The sequence below is a fragment of the Prunus avium genome, chromosome 4, assembly GCF_965620075.1.
Source record: "Prunus avium chromosome 4, drPruAviu1.hap1.1, whole genome shotgun sequence".
NCBI classification, from domain to species: Eukaryota; Viridiplantae; Streptophyta; class Magnoliopsida; order Rosales; family Rosaceae; genus Prunus; species Prunus avium.
This window is the reverse complement of record NC_142287.1, coordinates 21,247,317-21,264,849: the sequence shown is the minus strand read 5'-3', so window position 1 is coordinate 21,264,849 and position 17,533 is coordinate 21,247,317. Positions and strand designations below refer to the sequence as shown.

The following is a 17,533-nucleotide window of genomic DNA, read 5'->3' as shown; positions in this document are numbered from 1 at the left end:
TGTTAGATCTTTTCTTAGTCATATTCTTACGTCACCAAACTGAATTACATACTCACGAAACTTGTCGACATCTCAACCAACAAAAAAGATTATAATTTTTTTTTTTTTTTAAAACAAGGGAAAGGATTATCAAAATCACAAAGATAGAAATTATGACCTTTTGTGATTATGAAAGGCTATGTCTTTGTATGGATTCTGATTTCGAACCGTCAAAGTAGCTATTTTCTTTCACGCAAAGAATTATTAGAAAGATGAATATGTTCTAAGTTATAAAGTTTTTTATTTATCTGAAATTATACTACGAGTTCAAAAGACATTACATTATCAAAACTTGCCATTAAAAAAAAGTTACAAAACTATGAAAAATATAAGTTGTGTGCACTTCCTCTCTTGCCGCACAAACCTTGAGGAGGGAGGAGGAGGTCACTGTTCCTCCTCCTCCCCTCTCCTCTCTTCCTCCCTTCCTTTTGCTGCTTTGATGCACAAACACCCTCTCCTATTTTTCCCTCTCTTGTCCTCTCATCTTCTTCCCACTCCATCTCCCCTCACTTCTTAACCGCCCATCCCCTCACCTTCCCTCTCCTTTCTTTTTGTTTTTTTTTGCAAATTTAGGGTTTGGGCTTTTGATTTGTTTGGGGACGACATAGATGCCTTTGTTGGTTTTGTTGGATCGTTTTTTAGCTCTCGGGTTCCAGCTCTTGATTTACTTTGTGTGTTTTAGTTTTAGTTTGTAATAAGTGCCTCAACTCTTTTTGAGTTTGTTGCGAGTTTGTAGTCTCTGCTTGTAATTTTTTACTTGTGAGAGTTCAAACATTGTCTTTATCTCACAAAATTTTAAAAAATGAATGTAATCATACATGACGCAAAAGTAAAAGGACTTAAATCAACAATAACAAATGGGTGAATTACAGCGAACTTATGTCTTTAGTTTTGGACTTATCCCAAATTTTCTATATTTATTTTGATGTACATATATGTTTTATAGTAATATTTAATAATTCAGGTGTACATATCTCTATCTATCATAAAAGTCAAAACGGAAAATATATAAAATTGCGGCATATAAAAATTGGGCAACGCAGTCTTTTGGGTAATCAGATGGATAGAAAATACACAAAAATACAAACAAACTTTCCAATAAGGAAGAGCAGAAAGATGAAGAAGCAAAGCTTGGTGCGTGGAGTGTTGGGCGGTGGTCAGACTGCAGCCAGCTTGTGGGGGCAGCTTGTGGGGGAAAATCTTGTGGAGGCAGCTTCTTCTGTCACTTGATGTGGTTCCAATTAGTTCAACATTTCAGTTAACTTGTATTCAAATCCACTAATAATAATTTGTATTTTCAAACTTATCTTAAACATTTTTTAACTAAATTATCTCCTAAGTTAATATTGGCACATGTGTCCCTGACTTTGCAAAAACTTTTCAATGTTCATTGGCCTACTTTACTAACAGAAGAAGTACGGAAGGAACTCCACTTCAACTCGGCATGTCATTCTTTTCTTCTCCTATTTATTTTTCACTTTTTTTATATATTATATTTTTCTTTTTCTTTTTGTGTGTTTCATAACGAAAAGGGTTTTTTCTCCAGTACAAGTAATAGTCTATAAATTATAAGGGTCCATTTTGAAAGGAACCCCACTTCAACTCTTCTTTTATATTTATTTTTTTGCATTTTTTCATATTATTTTTTTCTTTTTTCTTTTTCTGGGGTTTTTCTTCCCAGAAAAGCTTTTAAAGTTGGATTCAAGTACAAATTATTGAATAACATTAAGGGTCCATTTTGGATGAAACGGTCGACTTATAATTAAGTAATTCAGATTTAAGTTTTCTGTATAAATTAAAATTATATTGGTTGAATTTTAGAAATGTTCAGTCCAATATATCATTGAAAGGAAATTGGGATTGAATTGTTTGTTGTATTCTTCTCTCTTTGGAGAAAGGTGAATAGAGAATGGATCGGCTGTCTCCAATTTGGTGTCCCTTCTATGTACAAGTTGACTTATAATGTAAGGACAAATAAAATCATCCTAAATAAGAATTCCCTATTATATAAGCTACCAATGTTATAATAAATTTTTTTAAATAAAAAAATAGTTATCCAAAAACACTTTTGGTATGGCCAAAAGTAAATCCAAGCAAAAGTTGCTTTTGGAAACAAACAAGCAAGAGTTCAAAAACTAAAAAATATATATTATTGTAAACGACAATGAGTGCTAAAGCTTGAGCCTGCACGGCTAAAATGCCTTTTTTTCATACACGAAAAACAAAAAATGTACCCTTCCCTCATCAACTTTTTTATTTTAATTTTTACCAAAAAAAATATATCCCTCCTCTATAACATCCACTTGCTTCACTGCCCTCAAACTATCACATACCAAATTTAGGAGGAGCTTACACCACTTGCTTCTCTATATACACCTTATTAGTCCCCCTATTGCTCTACCATATGACCATGGCTCATTCCAATGTTTTTCCGGTCACTCTCTTCTTCTTCTGTCTTCATCAGTCTCTCAAAAGCTCAGATCGTTCCGGCCATTACGTTTTCGGCGACTCCTCAGCCGAAGTGGGTAACAACAATTACCTAAAGATCTCTCTTGCCAAGGTTAATTTCCCTCACAATGGTGTTGATTTTCCCAACAAGAAAGCAACGGGAAGGTTTGGGAATGGCAAGAATGCTGCGGATTTTCTTGGGAAGTTAAATAATTCAATTACTTACATCATCACTCGTGGCTACAGATTGTCTATGCATGTTGTGACAATGAGAGGGTACGTCATGTATTTATATAAAATACATAAGTGAGAGATGGGCATTGGCTTTCTTGTAAGTGAGAGATCATATGTTAATGTGTATGTATCTCTTTTTCGTTTGGCAGCCGAGAAAGTTGGGTTACCAACATCACCACCCTATCTCTCACTTGTATCAGTCCAACAAGCAAAAACCGTCCTTCCTCGCCGGAGTTAGCTTCGCCTCCGGAGGGGCTGGAATCTTCAATGGCTCTGATGAACAATACGTAAGCACTATTGAAACAAAAGATATTCTCAATAAGTAGTACTCTTTCAAAAAATAAAAAAATATTTCTTTGGCACGTGTAATATATTCCAACAAATTGCTTTACAACCCAATTCATTCTTTTTACACGAGGTGGGTTCGATATAAGACCCACTTATGAAAGTTGGTGAAAAATGTCAAGACTGATGTTGTTTGTAACATATTTATTAATTACATTATTGATCACTTTTTTAATACAAATTGGTCCCGTATATATCAATGAGACCCATATTTACTAATTATATAGTTTCTAATACAGATAGATCCCACATATATAAGAGGTCAGCAAAGCAATCAATAAATATGGTACAAATAGTTTTATTGAATCGCATAAAAAAAGAAAGTACTATTGAATGCGTAAAGTCCAATGGCTTGTCTATTTTACTTTTGTTGTCACAGCGTCAGTCGATTCCTTTGTCTACTATTCGCAAGTGTATGAAAACATAGGGCTAGAATTGGGATCCAACGGTGCCCAAGACCATCTATCAAATCTCTGTTTGTCATTGTAATTGGAAGCAATGACATCTTCAGCTACCACCCAAGCTCCGCAAGTAAATAACACCCGACCAGTACGTAGATTCCATGGTCTCAAATCTAAAACAACAATTAGAGGTAACAAAACAGACTTTAGCTTAGCTCCATGTTATTTGATGTTATATTGAAATTTCAATTGATTTTCCTTTTGGTTTTTGTTTTGTTTTGGCAGAGAATACATTCTTTTGGGGCTCGAAAATTTGTAGTTGTTGAGACGGGCCTAGTTGGATGCTGCCCAGCCCAAAGGGCTTCAAATGACGAAGAGTGCAACGAAGATGCAAACTCCATGTTTGTCCACTACAATGACAGCCTTAAGTCGATGTTACAGCAATTGAAAGCAGGATTGCACATAAACTACACCTTCTTTGAGACTTACAGTGTCATCACTGACATCATTCAAAATGTAGCTTCTTACGGTACTCATCGTATTTTCCTACTCTACTAGTCGTACTCATCGTATTTTCCTACTTTACTAGTCTTTCTCCCATGTTATGTTATCAGACTGAAAAGTAAGGGCGTGCATTATTATTCACCAATTTCCCTAGATACTAAGCGCGTGTATTCTTATTTGCCAATTTCCCTATAAACTATTTTTTTTAGTTGACTGAGAAATTCCAAATTCCGTATGCCATTCCAAGATTTACAGAGACTGAAGCTGCATGTTGTGGTATTGGGAAGCTTAACGCCATCGCTAAGCGCCTGCCGGTTTCGTCTTTGTGCTCCAACAGAAGGGACTATGTCTTCTGGGACCGATTCCATCCTACAGAGGCAACTCATGGTACTTGGTGGACAAACTTTTCTGTGGTCCTTCAGAATACGCATTCCCAACGAATGTGAGGGAGTTCATTGCTCTATAAAAGCTCAAGGAAGCAGACTCCTAATGAAAGACGCCCGCCCACCTTACCTTCTCAATGGGCCAATCGATTTTTCAGAAGCAAAAGAAAATTCAACATGTAACTTTAGTTTGCTTATAGAATACAGATACGGTTCTTAGGAAGTTACTTAAGCTAAGTGCATGTGCAGCAAAAACAGAGAATGAATTATGTGGTATATGTACCATCACAAAAGAGGGTACGCCCAGCTATATACACTTCTAACATGCTACTTTGTGCAAAACAAACGAAACAATTATATACCGGCATCGTGCTTCACACGATTGAAAATAAAAAAATAAAAAAATCCTTCAATTTTAATAATCTACTTAAGAGGGAAAAATGATAGAAGAACTATCTGGCCTAATGAATCAACCTTTCTCTTGAATGAAGAAGGGAAAGTATTGCTGGCCTGCCAGACGCAACTTTCAACCTTTCTGCATTCACAATGTTGGCGAAATTTTCTGCAAAGCAAAGTATAAATTTTCCTAAGATAGAAGCAACTGTTATTTAAATACTTAATTTCAGATTCATATTCTTACTTACAAGACAGGGGGCTTAAAAAAAGTTACCTTTAGTGCTTGTTTAGGACTCAGTTGAAAATAAGCCCTGAAAAAACAGACCCAAATCACCTTTGTGAAAATCAAATGCCAACATCTTGTCCACCACATTCTGCATTTAAATTAAGAAAAAAGAAACAAATTAAAGAAAAATTCTACAATTATAGCTGAAGGATATGAACGGAAAATTTAATTCTGGCTTCTTATGAAGTTGTTACTCTATATAATGTCATGTTTCATATCTCAATCTGAGATTCCGTTTTGGGATTGAAACCTGGTATTGCTGATCCTGAGCTGATACATTCTCATTGCACAATCGCTCAACGTGTTCATCGTTTCCAAGAGCTTCCAATATAAATGCTGCTCTCTTAATAACTTCCTCTGGGACACCTATGTAAACAATACAAACAGTTCAACTAGAAAACTGAAGCTGCCACCAAGAGTTCCTTAAGATTTTAGTCCAGGGAAGGAAATACATGTATGTGAACCCAAAGACTCATTTCATTCATCTGTGTGTGTGTGTGTGTGTGCATGCTTGTGTCTGCGACGAGAACTCAAAAGATCTTTTTCTCCCAATTCTGGAAATCAGGAACATAAGTTTTAAGCTCCAAAGAGGTACCAGCAAGTAGCGCACAATGCAGACCTGCAGGATGTAAACAGACTGTGATTCCAAGGCATCCCAAACTTACATAGATGCAAATACATACGTTTATATACATATATACAAATGCTAAGACATTTTCCAGTTACTAATTTTATAAGGCACTTATCATGTTTTAAGCCATTGAATCAAGCACGTGCTTTATTAAAAGGCTGACCGGTGAGAACCTTAGCATCCCCATCCCCATCCCCCCTCTTTCCATATATATATGCATGTATTCACTCACCATAGCTTAGAAGGGCATGCCCAGGAACTAGCCTGCAAGAAATAAAAAGTAAAATTTGAATATCAAAGTTTCATCAACAGCAGTGAGAAAATTGAACATATGCATGAGGGTGGAATCAGAGAGGTTGCTACTGACTGTAACACTTCATAAAGCCATATCTGATTATTTGAGGCTAAGACATGGTTAAACTTTTTTGACCCAGAAATTAAAATTGCCTACTGGGCCTGTAATTGAAGCAACTAGAATCATCCACTGATGCACATTATCTCACACAAGGAAACAAGTTGTCAAGATTTTGATCTATGCCTAGGGGTCAGAGGACACGGAAGTTCACAGTTATGTAGAGTAAATGTGCTAACAGATATTTAAATAGCATGTTTTCAGCATGACCCCGTGATCCAAAGCACCATAAAGGCATAAACCTGCCATAGAATGGCATCTTATTCATTCCTGACAAAATGGCACATTTCCTTTGCAGGACTACAATGTATAAAGGCAATGAAAGTTTACCTATACAGAAATACAATATCCTCGATATCTGTAGAGTTGTCAGGTCTCAGCACACTCATGGTGTAAAATTCGATCTTCTTGGACTATAATGAGAACAAAAGAATAATACCCATCAGTCTCACACAATTCAAGCATGGAAGTAGGGATTACTTGTATAGCAAGTCTACAAGCTTGCTTACTTTAGGTAAACAACTCTCACTGAATAGCTCAGTCAAATGAGTGCACACCAGAACCTACAGAAGAATATTGCAAAACACATAGAAAATAACCTTCAATTGTCATAGGGACCAGGTGCCCACTTAATGTAAGAAATGTGTTGAAAAAACTAATTTGGAAGAACTAAATAGTACTGATAATGAAATTCTCATGGCGTGAAAAGAGAGCCTGAAACCTTTGGAGGGTCGTCATGTGAGACCAAGTAGTTTATGGTTCCACCAAGCAGACCGACACCATCTGAAAGAATATCGAGAACATATAGGTGATACTGCAACTGCTAAACTCATATCAATATTATAGATTTTTTTTTTTTGTTTGAGAGGAAGCATGAAAAACTAACCTTCTGTAAGAGTACCTTTACCAAATTCATCCAATAGGCACAAAGACCTTGAAGTTGCCTGCCTGTTAATTTTCTCAATTGAACACATACAAGTCAAATGGAATATATTTTTTTAATACAGTGATTGGTGCAGCATCATTAGTTCTGAGAAATAATAAATACTTGAAGCCATATAATCATTAAGCAGGGTCAGAGACTGGATATTACCGGAAAGTAGACAACTAATAATTACTAGTTATCATAGCTAAATAATTGTCCGAGTCACTTGGTATTGAACAATATAAACTCATGTCTTTATTAATACAATCTACTGAAATCATATGATTCATATTAGTTACTAACTAAGTAGTATTCTCAAACAGAGCAATTGATTTTCCCATTGTTCTCTTGCAGTAACGTTTTAGTGTGCGTTTAAAAAAATGCATTAACACATGCCAATAAGATAATCTTATTCTGGAGCACTACGAATTATGCCTCAAGTACTAAAAAGAAGCAAATTCAGGCTTATCACATACATCAAAAGAGTTAAAAACGACATGCAGCCAGAGAAATAAATGCTGAAAACTAAATCGGTAAAATTAGCACAGTGAGAATTTGAAGTGTAGTTTGAATATACCTTAGCATCATCCCTACTTGATGCAGATCAATCATAAATGTTGACTTTTCGGCATTCATGAGCTGGCTTCCCATTGCGCAGAATATTCTGTAAACATTAATAAAAACTATGGTCGTTATAATTACGACCAATTTCATACAAGCATAACATTGAATGTGAGAAAGATGTTGGTAATATTTAGATCAAACCTATCCGTCAAACCAATAGTTGCAGCATCTGCTGGTACAAAACTTCCAATGTGGGACAGGAAAACAATTAAAGCTACCTGGAAAACAAATTTTTCATTATGTATAGATCTGTGATGAATTTCTACAGTAGAGGCATAATTAACGGCCAGCTATGTGAAAGAGACACCAAACAAAATCAGCAAAACGATGACCTTGTAATAACTTTAAGTTCAATACAAACATCAATAACCCTCCCTTCCCTAGAACCAATAAAACAATTACTGACCTGCTTTATGTAGATGCTTTTCCCTGAATAGTTAGGACCAGTGATTATATTAATTCTTCCTGAAACGAAAGAACCATTAGAAATTATATTCAGTATGCAAAGATGGGATTTTTCATTTTCCTGAACTGAGTCAACTATAATTTAGTATTTCCACAATTAAATGTACAATTCCATTACCCTCATTTTTAATCGTTGTATCATTGGGAACAAAGGTGTCTACAGTCATTTCCTGCAAAACATGTCTGATAATTCAAAGAACTCTTGTTACTACCCCAAAGTAAATAATAACCTTTAGAAGTATTGCCAATAAATTAATGCAAATAAAACATAAGTTTATCACCTTCCATTTTGTATATCAATCAAGCAATCCATAGTCAAAGTCGGCCTTACATAATTGTTTTGACGAGAAACCAGTGCCAATGACAAAAAGCTAAATGTCCACATGAAGATATATATATATTACTTAGTAAGAATAATATAGAGACTTATCAAAAAATGAGATGAGGGAAGGAAGGGAGCCAGGGCCAGAGCACTGATATTAAAAATGACTCTCACCAATCAAGTTCAGCGGCAAAATTTACAGCCTTAAGTAGGTGTTCTGAAAATAGAAGTATATGCGACACCAAATCTCGAGTAATCGCCCTCTCCATATCTGTATCAATAAATTTTTTGAATGAAAACATTTGTAGAAAAAGAAAACTTAAAGTTAGACCGGAATGAAACTCTGAATGTCTCATTTATTAAAAATTATTCACTTAAGTTTTTGTGCTTAGGCTGCCACGACACACTAGTCATGGTTAAATTATATGCATACCTAGTATTTTATGATAGATATCTCCCAGTAAATTGTCCAACTCTCGTGTCTTTGCAGTATGATAAAAGAACCTTTTCGTTTCTCCTTCTGCATCAGAGAACTATATTTTCTTATGCAAATGCATACCAGTTACAAGATACTCAACTGTATTTCAACTTACAGCAAATTCAAAATCTTGAACTTTCTCCAGAGTAGCTTCATCAAGTTTTTCTTCAAAAATGCACATCAAGTATCCTACAACTCAACAGTAAAGAAAAGGCATGGTGGAGATGTATCTAGATTAAAACAATAAGGTCCTCTAAATTTCAGCATGTACTGATTATCTGATAAATAAGAGGGATCTTTCTGAGGAACATCTAAATACAATTCATATCACCCAACAAAATTCCATTTAAGATGCTAGAGGATTAAAACCAACCTATCTGATTTATATAAACAATACAAGGATCAAACTTTTCTTTGTACAGCTGAGGCAGTCTTCCAAGTTCCATCTGTGACACCTGCAAGGCAATGTACAATCAAAAGAAACTTGGTAAATCAGACTTCAATCTACTTTCTAATTAGCTGTATAAATGAATTGCATAACAGTTACCTCTTCCAGAAATTCCGGCAATTCCTCATATATTTGCCTTAGCTCATCTAACTATACAAGAAGATGCGGGAATGATTTGTCAATTTAACATTAGAAATAACTTAAATTCAGACAATAGGCAGCTGTACAGATCTATCAAGACGCATAAAAGTCACAGAATATATTCTACCATCTCAATATTGAACTAACAGAAACGCCACACCACACTAGGCTCATAAACAAAATGTAAAAAAGAAAATTAAAAACAACAATAACAACAATGATGAGATGATGCACAAGACAAATATGCATTCTGATTCGACAATTAAGAATGGGAATTTGGGACTTATGCCAAACCTCATCACAGAAATCATCTTTTACAATTGTCTCATATCCCTTCTCCTTACTTCTACTTACATCTAGAACACCAATTACCTGCAGAAGACATTGGCAATATTATGATAGGAACGCATTGAAGGGAAAAAATTTAGAAGAATGACAAAAGAAGAAATAAACACTGTTTATATTGACTTGATGTATATCTAAACAAAGACAAAAAATTCTTCATTCTCCAATCATAAAGATCTCAATGCAGATAAACCCAGGCATAAGAGGAAATTAAAATCAATTCCATAACACCAGTAGGCTACGCCAGAAATGATACATATCCTCACCAACCCATGACACAAAAGATTTGTGGAGAACTGAATAAAAAGTTCAGAGACCAGTCCCAATTCATAAGGGAAGAGTCAAATGAATTTATCTCTGGAGTTGTTTTACCATGTTAGTGTGGACTGTAGAGTTTATTGACATGGTTTCATTCTATTAAAGAGCAATCTCTTCCTCTTATGGGATTAACACTTAACAAATTTCTGTTTGTTATTGCAAGAACAGGCTGTAAAAAGTTGAAGGCTACTTCATAAACTAACCAATTCATATACATAAGCCAGTTCAGTTGTAATGCATGAAGCAGCCTGCATAAATTCAGACAACAGACCAAGAAACACATTAGTAGATAAGAATAACAGAAAGAGAAGGTACAACTAACAGAAAATGCATCAAAAGAAGAGTTTTCATACCTTCTCAACAATGTCCAAATTCAAGTACTTTGCGTGCTCCTGAAGACTCTCAGAAACACCTACTTCAAATATCTTGTTCACATGCAAGAGTGAACAAACACTCTACAAGAAAACAATATAAAAAATAATGAATCAAACGAGGAAAGCTTTCACTGACAATTGTGCAAAGTCAAGGAAAAATGACAATAGTATCATCACTCTTTATGAATATTCTGCTGGGACTCAACTAGAAATTTTTATATAAGAGACAAATTTCTGCAAGTAGGTGGGACAAGCACCCAAAGCAAACAAAACAAATTACATTGAATTTACTACAATCCTCCCCACCCCTACCCCCAAACAAAAATTGAGATACAAAGACACAGAAAAAGACACCTAAAGATTAGCTGCGAATCTAATTCTAAAAGTAATGTACGAGATTTATCTTCCTACAAAGGCAACGCAGGTTGTACTGTAGCTGTTAATTTGAAAAAATCATCCCAGCAAAGGCAAAACAAGGATTTCTGCTCTATCACCTTACAAGTCTGTTAATAATGGAGAAGGAGCTTATGATTCTATACATGGTCTTGGAATCCAGGTAATATGATAGTTAAAGTTGACATGATATTATGGCAAGTTCCCTGAACAAAAATGCGTAACTCATTTTATTCTTCATAAAGATCTTGGTAATTGTCTAGCTAGGAGTCAGACATGATTGGTTGCAGGTGTTGCACACACAAGTGCCAAGAAGGAAACTAATCAACAAAGAGAATTATGGTATAAAAAGTGACCATGACATTAATGTTTGTACATATTTTAAGTTTTAACTAAGTTCTACGTACAATCACACATCCAGAGGTAAAAATGAATCAAAGTAACATCAATAAAGGACACCATCCGCTAAATGAATGACAGACATTTAGTAATCAGGAAACAGGGTTAAAGTATAGCACATAGAAAAGAACCTACCTTCAAAAAAGCTGTCCAATCGCCACTGGTACATATTGAGCTCGGGGAGTTAAATTTCTTCAACAAACAAAAGAAAAGATTCAAAATCTTAAAAAATAAATACAACACGTGCAAAACAGACATCGTCGTGATCTACAGTCACTCTTGGTAGAAGGATAACAAAGAGAGCAGATCAAATTATCATTATGATGTCAATATTTGTATAAAGGCCAAATACTATGTTTAGAAACAAGTCAGTAATAAACTAATTGAGCAAAAAAAGAACAACTAATATACTTTAGTTGTCCATGAAAGAGCTCTAATTTCAACAACAGACTCCAGTTGTAGCTACAGAATCTACAGACCATAACCTTTACTTTTGGAAAAGAAAGCCCTAAAGAATGAGACAGAAGGAAAAGAAGGAAGAATAGAGAATGCTACCTTGAGTATGTGAGGAATGTCCTTCACAGATTTCAGAGTTCCACGTAAAGAATTTATCAGTTCTTCAGAAGAAAGAAAGAATGATATCTTAATTGTCAAAGAAAATAGCTTTGACAATGACCAAGTAGATCTAAAATCTCATGATTTTAAGAAGTCAATTCTATATTTTCAAATAAGTTCATTCAAACGCAGTGAGATAATATTTATTCTTAATGTTCTGATCTCAGTTTGCAAAACGGTTTAACTAAGACGATTCAAGATAGCATAAATCTTCTTTGGATAACTGATACAAGTCATATTTTAGTAGTACTTATGTAGTTTAACAAGCAAGGATACGGCATTGAGACGACAGTTCAAAGTTTCAAGGTCAAGTATTGGCCTTAAGAACCAGCTTCTAGTATGAGAAAAATACCATTCGTCAAAGTGCCTTTGGGTTAGAGTTAACATCCAAAGCAGTGGCATCACAAAGTTATCTACCAGAATGTTACCTCAAGAGACGTCTCCCCATGGGCGTTACACACTGAATTTAAGTACGAGTAAATTAGCTTGACATAAAGCTGAGCAAACCAAAAGAGAAAGAATTGAAAAATCTACTGACCTTATTCATCATGCCAAATACAGAGAACCTGCCATTAAAACATATCAGAACACTTTGAAGGAAAATTATTTGGCAAAAAATTAAGAATTTACCCTTCTTTTGCTCTACCAATGCCCATATGGCTTGGATGCTTATCTGTTTGGAATATCTGCAATGCCTCATGAGCTGCTGCATCAAGTTTAAGGAAATTGTTTCTATTTTGGTTGTGAAGGGAGTACATTTTGTCTCGATAACCTTCCTGAATTATTAACCCCCATCCCCCACCCCCAAAAAAAATCTAAATGTTGAAGACAGCACAAAAAGATACAGTGAAACTTCTATAACAGAATCGATTGCAATTGATGCATTCCCGCTTTCCATTTGTTCAAGTGTATCTACCACCCTTTCATTCTCTAATATGGCAAGAAGACCTCCACTGGTACGAACTTGGATATCACTTCCCATGTCCATCATAGAACTCAACTACAGTTGACATACAAAAAAAGAAAGTTATTGGCAATAACAGGATAAAGACATTCATTGTTCTTCAAAAAACAAAAGGAAGAGGGATATTCAAAGAACACAAAAAACTCATGTCATTAATCACAAAATGAGATTAGTTTCAAGACAGAAATGCAACACACACAGAGCATATCCATGATTTATGAGGCATGAATAAACAAGTTGTAACAAATTCATGATTTATGAGGCATGAATAACCAATTGGGCCACAATACAAAAGGATTTAAATATATAGTTACGACTTACATAACAAATTCTCTCCTTGATGTTTAACCCATCATCCATTCCTGTGACTCGAAGGTATATCAGTCTGTAAATTTCAGAAACAGAAATAACAATAATGGTGATGATGACGAATAGTGACAATGGTAATAAGAATGAAAATACTGCCTTATAATAATAATAAGAAGAAGAAGAAGAAGAAGAAGAAGAACAATAATAACAACAACAATAAGAGAGAGAGAGAGAGAGAGAGAGAGAGAGAGAGAGAGAGAGAGAGAGAGTCAGATCAAAGAATAATGAGAGGCAATCTATCAAATTGATCACATACAATACTTTGCATGACACCACCAATAAGACTTATGATTGTAGCTTTATCAAAAACCTTCCCTAACAGGGAGAAAAGAGATGATGATATATGTCGGATACATGAGAGAACGGAAATGATGATCGACAATTTGATGGGAAGACATAAACAGAATGGCAAAGAAGGTTTCCCATCCAACAGTTGAGAACGTATTAAGTTTTAAATTTTGAATTTTGCAAGTGCAAACGTGTGAAGAAATTTCAACAACCTACTTAAGAAACAATTGTTTCTTATCTGAACCTATCTGCAAAGCCTAAGCATCAGAGTGTAAATTTAAGGAGGCTCATCAAACATAACCTAAGAATAACAGGTACATAGAATACCATAGTTAATTAAAGATCTCAGAAACCTTCATTCAACCCACTATATTCAGCCAAGTTTACAAAACTCCAATTATTTTAACAAAATCATCAGAGATATACCTGTGCCATGCTTGCTCATAGCTAAATATGGAACTTTTCACAAGCTTCACCGTAAAGGCCTCAGTCATTCCATCTGCAATATTTTAAAATGTAAACAACTACTCCCATGCTGAAATTCAGAACCTTCCATTTGATAGGAACATACCACTTCGTTGTAAAGCAGACAAGAAGGATTCTTCACTTTTAGTGCTTGTGTAAATGATCAGGGGCCTAGCTTGATATTTTACTGCATACAGAAACAGATAGGCAAATTAAGATTTGCCAACTAAACAGTAACAGAAATATAATTGATGGTATCAGACACAAGGAGAGTGCAAGAGATAACTTGAGTGAGAAGAAAACGAATTATATATCAGCATCAGGAAGTACTGTACCAAAACAACAGAGTACAGGAAATAGGCTCCCTAAAGAGACATGAAACTCATACCCAAATCAATTAGGGGGAAGTCCGTGCTGCCATCTTCCCAAACTTCCAGCACGTGAAGTTGGCGAATACTGGAGTCGTAATAAGAAACTCCAACTCTGGAATGAAAGAGTTGCAAAGTCATCATTTTAGGATGCATTCTACTGTTTGATTAAGAATTAAGGTAAAGTCTAATGTAGTTTATACTATATACCATGACTAACGACATTAGCAAAAGCAATGATGTGCTGTATATATGGATTGATAAATAACTAAGATTACTCACCTATGGCCGTGTAGAATGCATGCCATGTACACCTGCATTTAAATCCCAAAACAACAAGAAAAACAAAAATCAATTCACTGGATGAACAACAAAAGCATAAATTTCTTCAATTAAAAAAATGGAATTAGAACTAATAAACATAGGTATATTTCATTTTTTATGTTGATCAACACTGCTGGTCAAGCTTGCATAGCTATTACTAGAAAGTAATCAATGCAATAACCGGTTCGCTACAATTTCTCCATGCAACACCGCTTAGTTTATTTTGCAAATGAAAACTAGATAAGTATCTGTAACAAATTAAAACAAAATAGGTAAATAATTCGGTTTAATTTTCTCAATTTTCTCTGCAGCCAAACAAATGGAGCTCAAATGTTTGAGTCATACGATCTTAACTCAAATTAAACTTAACAGAACAAATTCTTTCGGTTTGCTTCAACTGAATAGCGTTTCCAGCAATATTTTTCTTTTCTTGAATACGAAATCAACCAAAATGCAAAATCCATCAAATGGCATTTTCTCGGCAACCAAACGGAAGGTGAGAAAAGAAATATGCATGGAACAGTAATCGAAAATGGACCTGAGGTAGAGCTTCGGTTTCGTCCATTTCCTCCATGTCTTCCATTTTCGAATCGAACGGCGTACACAGTCCACAGAATGACAGAGAGAGCGAGTACGAGCTAGTGAGCGATCTCAGTCGGACTCGGACAGTCACCAAACAGTTATTCGCGGGAGAGGTAGTGTGACTCGTTTATATACGCATCCATGGATGGGGAAATCACTGAGCGACACGTGTCAACTGTGTGACAGCATGCGTCCCAGCAAAACAGTCCCGTGGACCCCACAAATTTATACGAAGAAAGTTAGGAGTTCTATTTGGACCAAACCCAAACCAATTTCGAAGCCCACAAGCCCAAACATCCGATGGGCATATTCGACATTTAAACGTCCTTACGAATGAAGAGGGGCTAGGGTTTCACCTTCCAGGCCTATAAATACGGCTCTAAACGCCCAATTCGAAAACAGTACCACACGCTTCCTCTTCGTCTTTTCTTTTCGCAGGCTCTGGTTCTATTCTTCTAATGGAAGATTTTTTGTAGGGTTTTGGTTTCTTTTTAGATCTTCTTCTTTTTAGCTTTTGCTTTTTCGTTTGGGAAATTCAGAAGCCAATTTGCAGAGCAAAGGCGCTAAAACTTGAAAGAATAGCGCAATTTGCATTGAAGGTTGGCGATAATGAAAAGCGATTCTCCGTGCCTGTCAAATATTTGATATTGATTTTGGCCTCGAACAAGTCGCTACATTTGATTCACCCTCTTTTCTTTTATTTTCTGAAATTATTATGCCCCTGCTTATTTTTAATTAAATTGAAATCGCGCGGGTTTTCAATCCGTGTTTTTTTTCTGATTATAAAAAAAAAAAAAAAGCTGTTTTTATTCTTTTTAATAATCTGATATTTGTGTGGTGTTGAAAATTTTGGGTGGTTTTCTTTAAAGAACAATTTTGAATGACTTTTGGGTTTTGCAAATTTACCAAACAATGGAATTAATGTGGATCCTCTGCGTGGATTTTCTCTGCTAAGATATGCTTGAATTTTATTTTCACATGTCACCTTATTTAAAAACCTTCTAGACCTTGGATGTGGTGTTGTGATTTCTAAATCAGGTGGAATGCTGACAATGAAAGGCATGCGTCTTTTCGACACAGAGATACCTGAATGGAGCCTAGTGAAGCTCTGACAATAACAAAGCAAAACCTAGAAATTTGAAAATCAATTGCGTCATTCGATTTTGGCGCTGTTTGAATTTAAATATGTATAATATGATAAAGTTTGGGTATTTTGGTTTGGCTAACAATTCGTGAATTAATTGACCAAAAATAATCATAGTAATAATTCGTCAATTATACCCGAAGTTAGACCCAAAGGGAGGAAACAGAATTTCGTACCTTGATTAACGGCAGCAATTTTTGGCGAAAAAAGCGGAAGACACAAAATGGGGTATTGGAATCATTTTAATTAATAAAAAATAATTTGAGTTTCATGGTAAAATAATCCGTCAAACCCTCTCATAACTAGGAATCGGATGAACGAAGGGAGTGGTTGATTTGATTCCAATTTCTTACTTCCAAATTCTTAAGTTCTCGATTAATGACTTCTTCCAATTGCTAGTTCTGAAGTTCTAGTCTATATGATCATAAGCACTTGGGCAGTTGTGCTTGAAACTTTTTTCCTACTATTTGGATAATTCATCGAGGATTTCAGGAATGTGGGGGTGATATTAAAGTGCATAGCTAGAAAATTGCAGTTAAGATTAAAACTTGGTTTTCTTGTAAATCCACATGATATACAAACGCTAAACAAACAAACAAAATCCTCCACATTGATGGGTTGTAACTTCTAATTGTCAATCGGAAAGAGAAACCAAAAAAAAGGGTGGTGTATCTTGACATTTGGGATATGATGGTAGCGCGCTCATTTGAAGTTGCATCCATTGCACTAATATGCATCATTAATATCCGTTTGGCATTGATTATTTAGGAGAAAATCACTTTCAAAGTGATGCGCATGTCAGCGTGTTTGGTAAAAAGAGGAGAGCGCGATTATTTGAAAAAATTCACAAGGAAAGTAGGAGTGGAGGTAATTTTTGTTTTCACTTTGTCAAGAATCATGTTGGAACAGTTCGGACGTTAATGAATTTTTGCAAACTACCCAACATAGCTTACTTCTTTCTACAATTTCCACAAAATGGCCTCTTTTCTATTTTCTATTCCACCTGCTATGATTCTTTCATTTCTTTTCGCCGTCCAATAGCTTGGCAATGTTAGATTGATTGCATAAAGTCCCAAAGTCCAATATATGTTTTCAGACAAAAA

At 35.3% G+C, this 17,533-nt stretch overlaps 1 protein-coding gene, 1 non-coding gene and 1 pseudogene across 4 annotated transcripts; 2 read left to right on the top strand and 1 right to left on the bottom strand.

The window, feature by feature from the left end:
• Positions 1-2,462: 2,462 nt before the first annotated feature.
• On the top strand, positions 2,463-4,587 carry LOC110765893 (GDSL esterase/lipase At5g55050-like; annotated as a pseudogene).
• An 11-nt stretch (positions 4,588-4,598) lies between these two features.
• LOC110765895 (DNA mismatch repair protein MSH5) lies at positions 4,599-15,400 on the bottom strand. Of its 3 annotated transcripts, none has more exons than XM_088252218.1 (35): positions 15,243-15,398; positions 14,663-14,694; positions 14,401-14,495; positions 14,119-14,199; positions 13,974-14,046; positions 13,212-13,275; positions 12,772-12,926; positions 12,557-12,658; positions 12,465-12,492; positions 12,355-12,386; positions 12,203-12,260; positions 11,867-11,953; positions 11,447-11,503; positions 10,499-10,600; positions 10,349-10,393; positions 9,777-9,854; positions 9,441-9,491; positions 9,267-9,348; positions 9,009-9,082; positions 8,849-8,948; positions 8,590-8,686; positions 8,375-8,464; positions 8,212-8,276; positions 8,035-8,093; positions 7,770-7,846; positions 7,582-7,668; positions 6,966-7,027; positions 6,801-6,862; positions 6,589-6,642; positions 6,410-6,492; positions 5,900-5,931; positions 5,632-5,655; positions 5,287-5,402; positions 5,025-5,124; positions 4,599-4,916 (listed from the first exon to the last, which is right to left on the bottom strand). In XM_088252218.1, the coding sequence occupies exons 1-34, from the start codon at positions 15,285-15,287 to the stop codon at positions 5,038-5,040; spliced, it is 2,436 nt and encodes an 811-aa protein (XP_088108344.1). In that variant the 5' UTR covers positions 15,288-15,398; the 3' UTR covers positions 4,599-4,916; positions 5,025-5,037. The 3 variants fall into 3 exon arrangements, 2 of the variants coding, with proteins under 2 accessions (XP_088108344.1, XP_088108345.1); XM_088252219.1 differs by having other exon boundaries at positions 12,203-12,257; XR_015835300.1 differs by lacking the exons at positions 4,599-4,916; positions 5,025-5,124; positions 5,287-5,402; positions 5,632-5,655; positions 5,900-5,931 and having other exon boundaries at positions 6,966-7,038; positions 15,243-15,400.
• A 438-nt stretch (positions 15,401-15,838) lies between these two features.
• LOC148295015 (small nucleolar RNA snoR86) lies at positions 15,839-15,964 on the top strand. The gene has a single exon (XR_015835530.1). It is a non-coding gene; the product is annotated as a small nucleolar RNA snoR86 (small nucleolar RNA).
• Positions 15,965-17,533: the final 1,569 nt, after the last annotated feature.

Bases quoted from the DNA above. Each gene is read 5' to 3' on its own strand.
- LOC110765895 (XM_088252218.1), bottom strand. From the start codon at position 15,287: ATGGAAGACATGGAGGAAATGGACGAAACCGAAGCTCTACCTCAG. The intron at 9,492-9,776 runs GTTTGGCATAAG...CTTCTTGTATAG, and splicing joins AAGATGATTTCTGTGATGAG to TTAGATGAGCTAAGGCAAAT. The intron at 7,669-7,769 runs GTTTGATCTAAA...TAATGTTTACAG, and splicing joins ACTATTGGTTTGACGGATAG to AATATTCTGCGCAATGGGAA.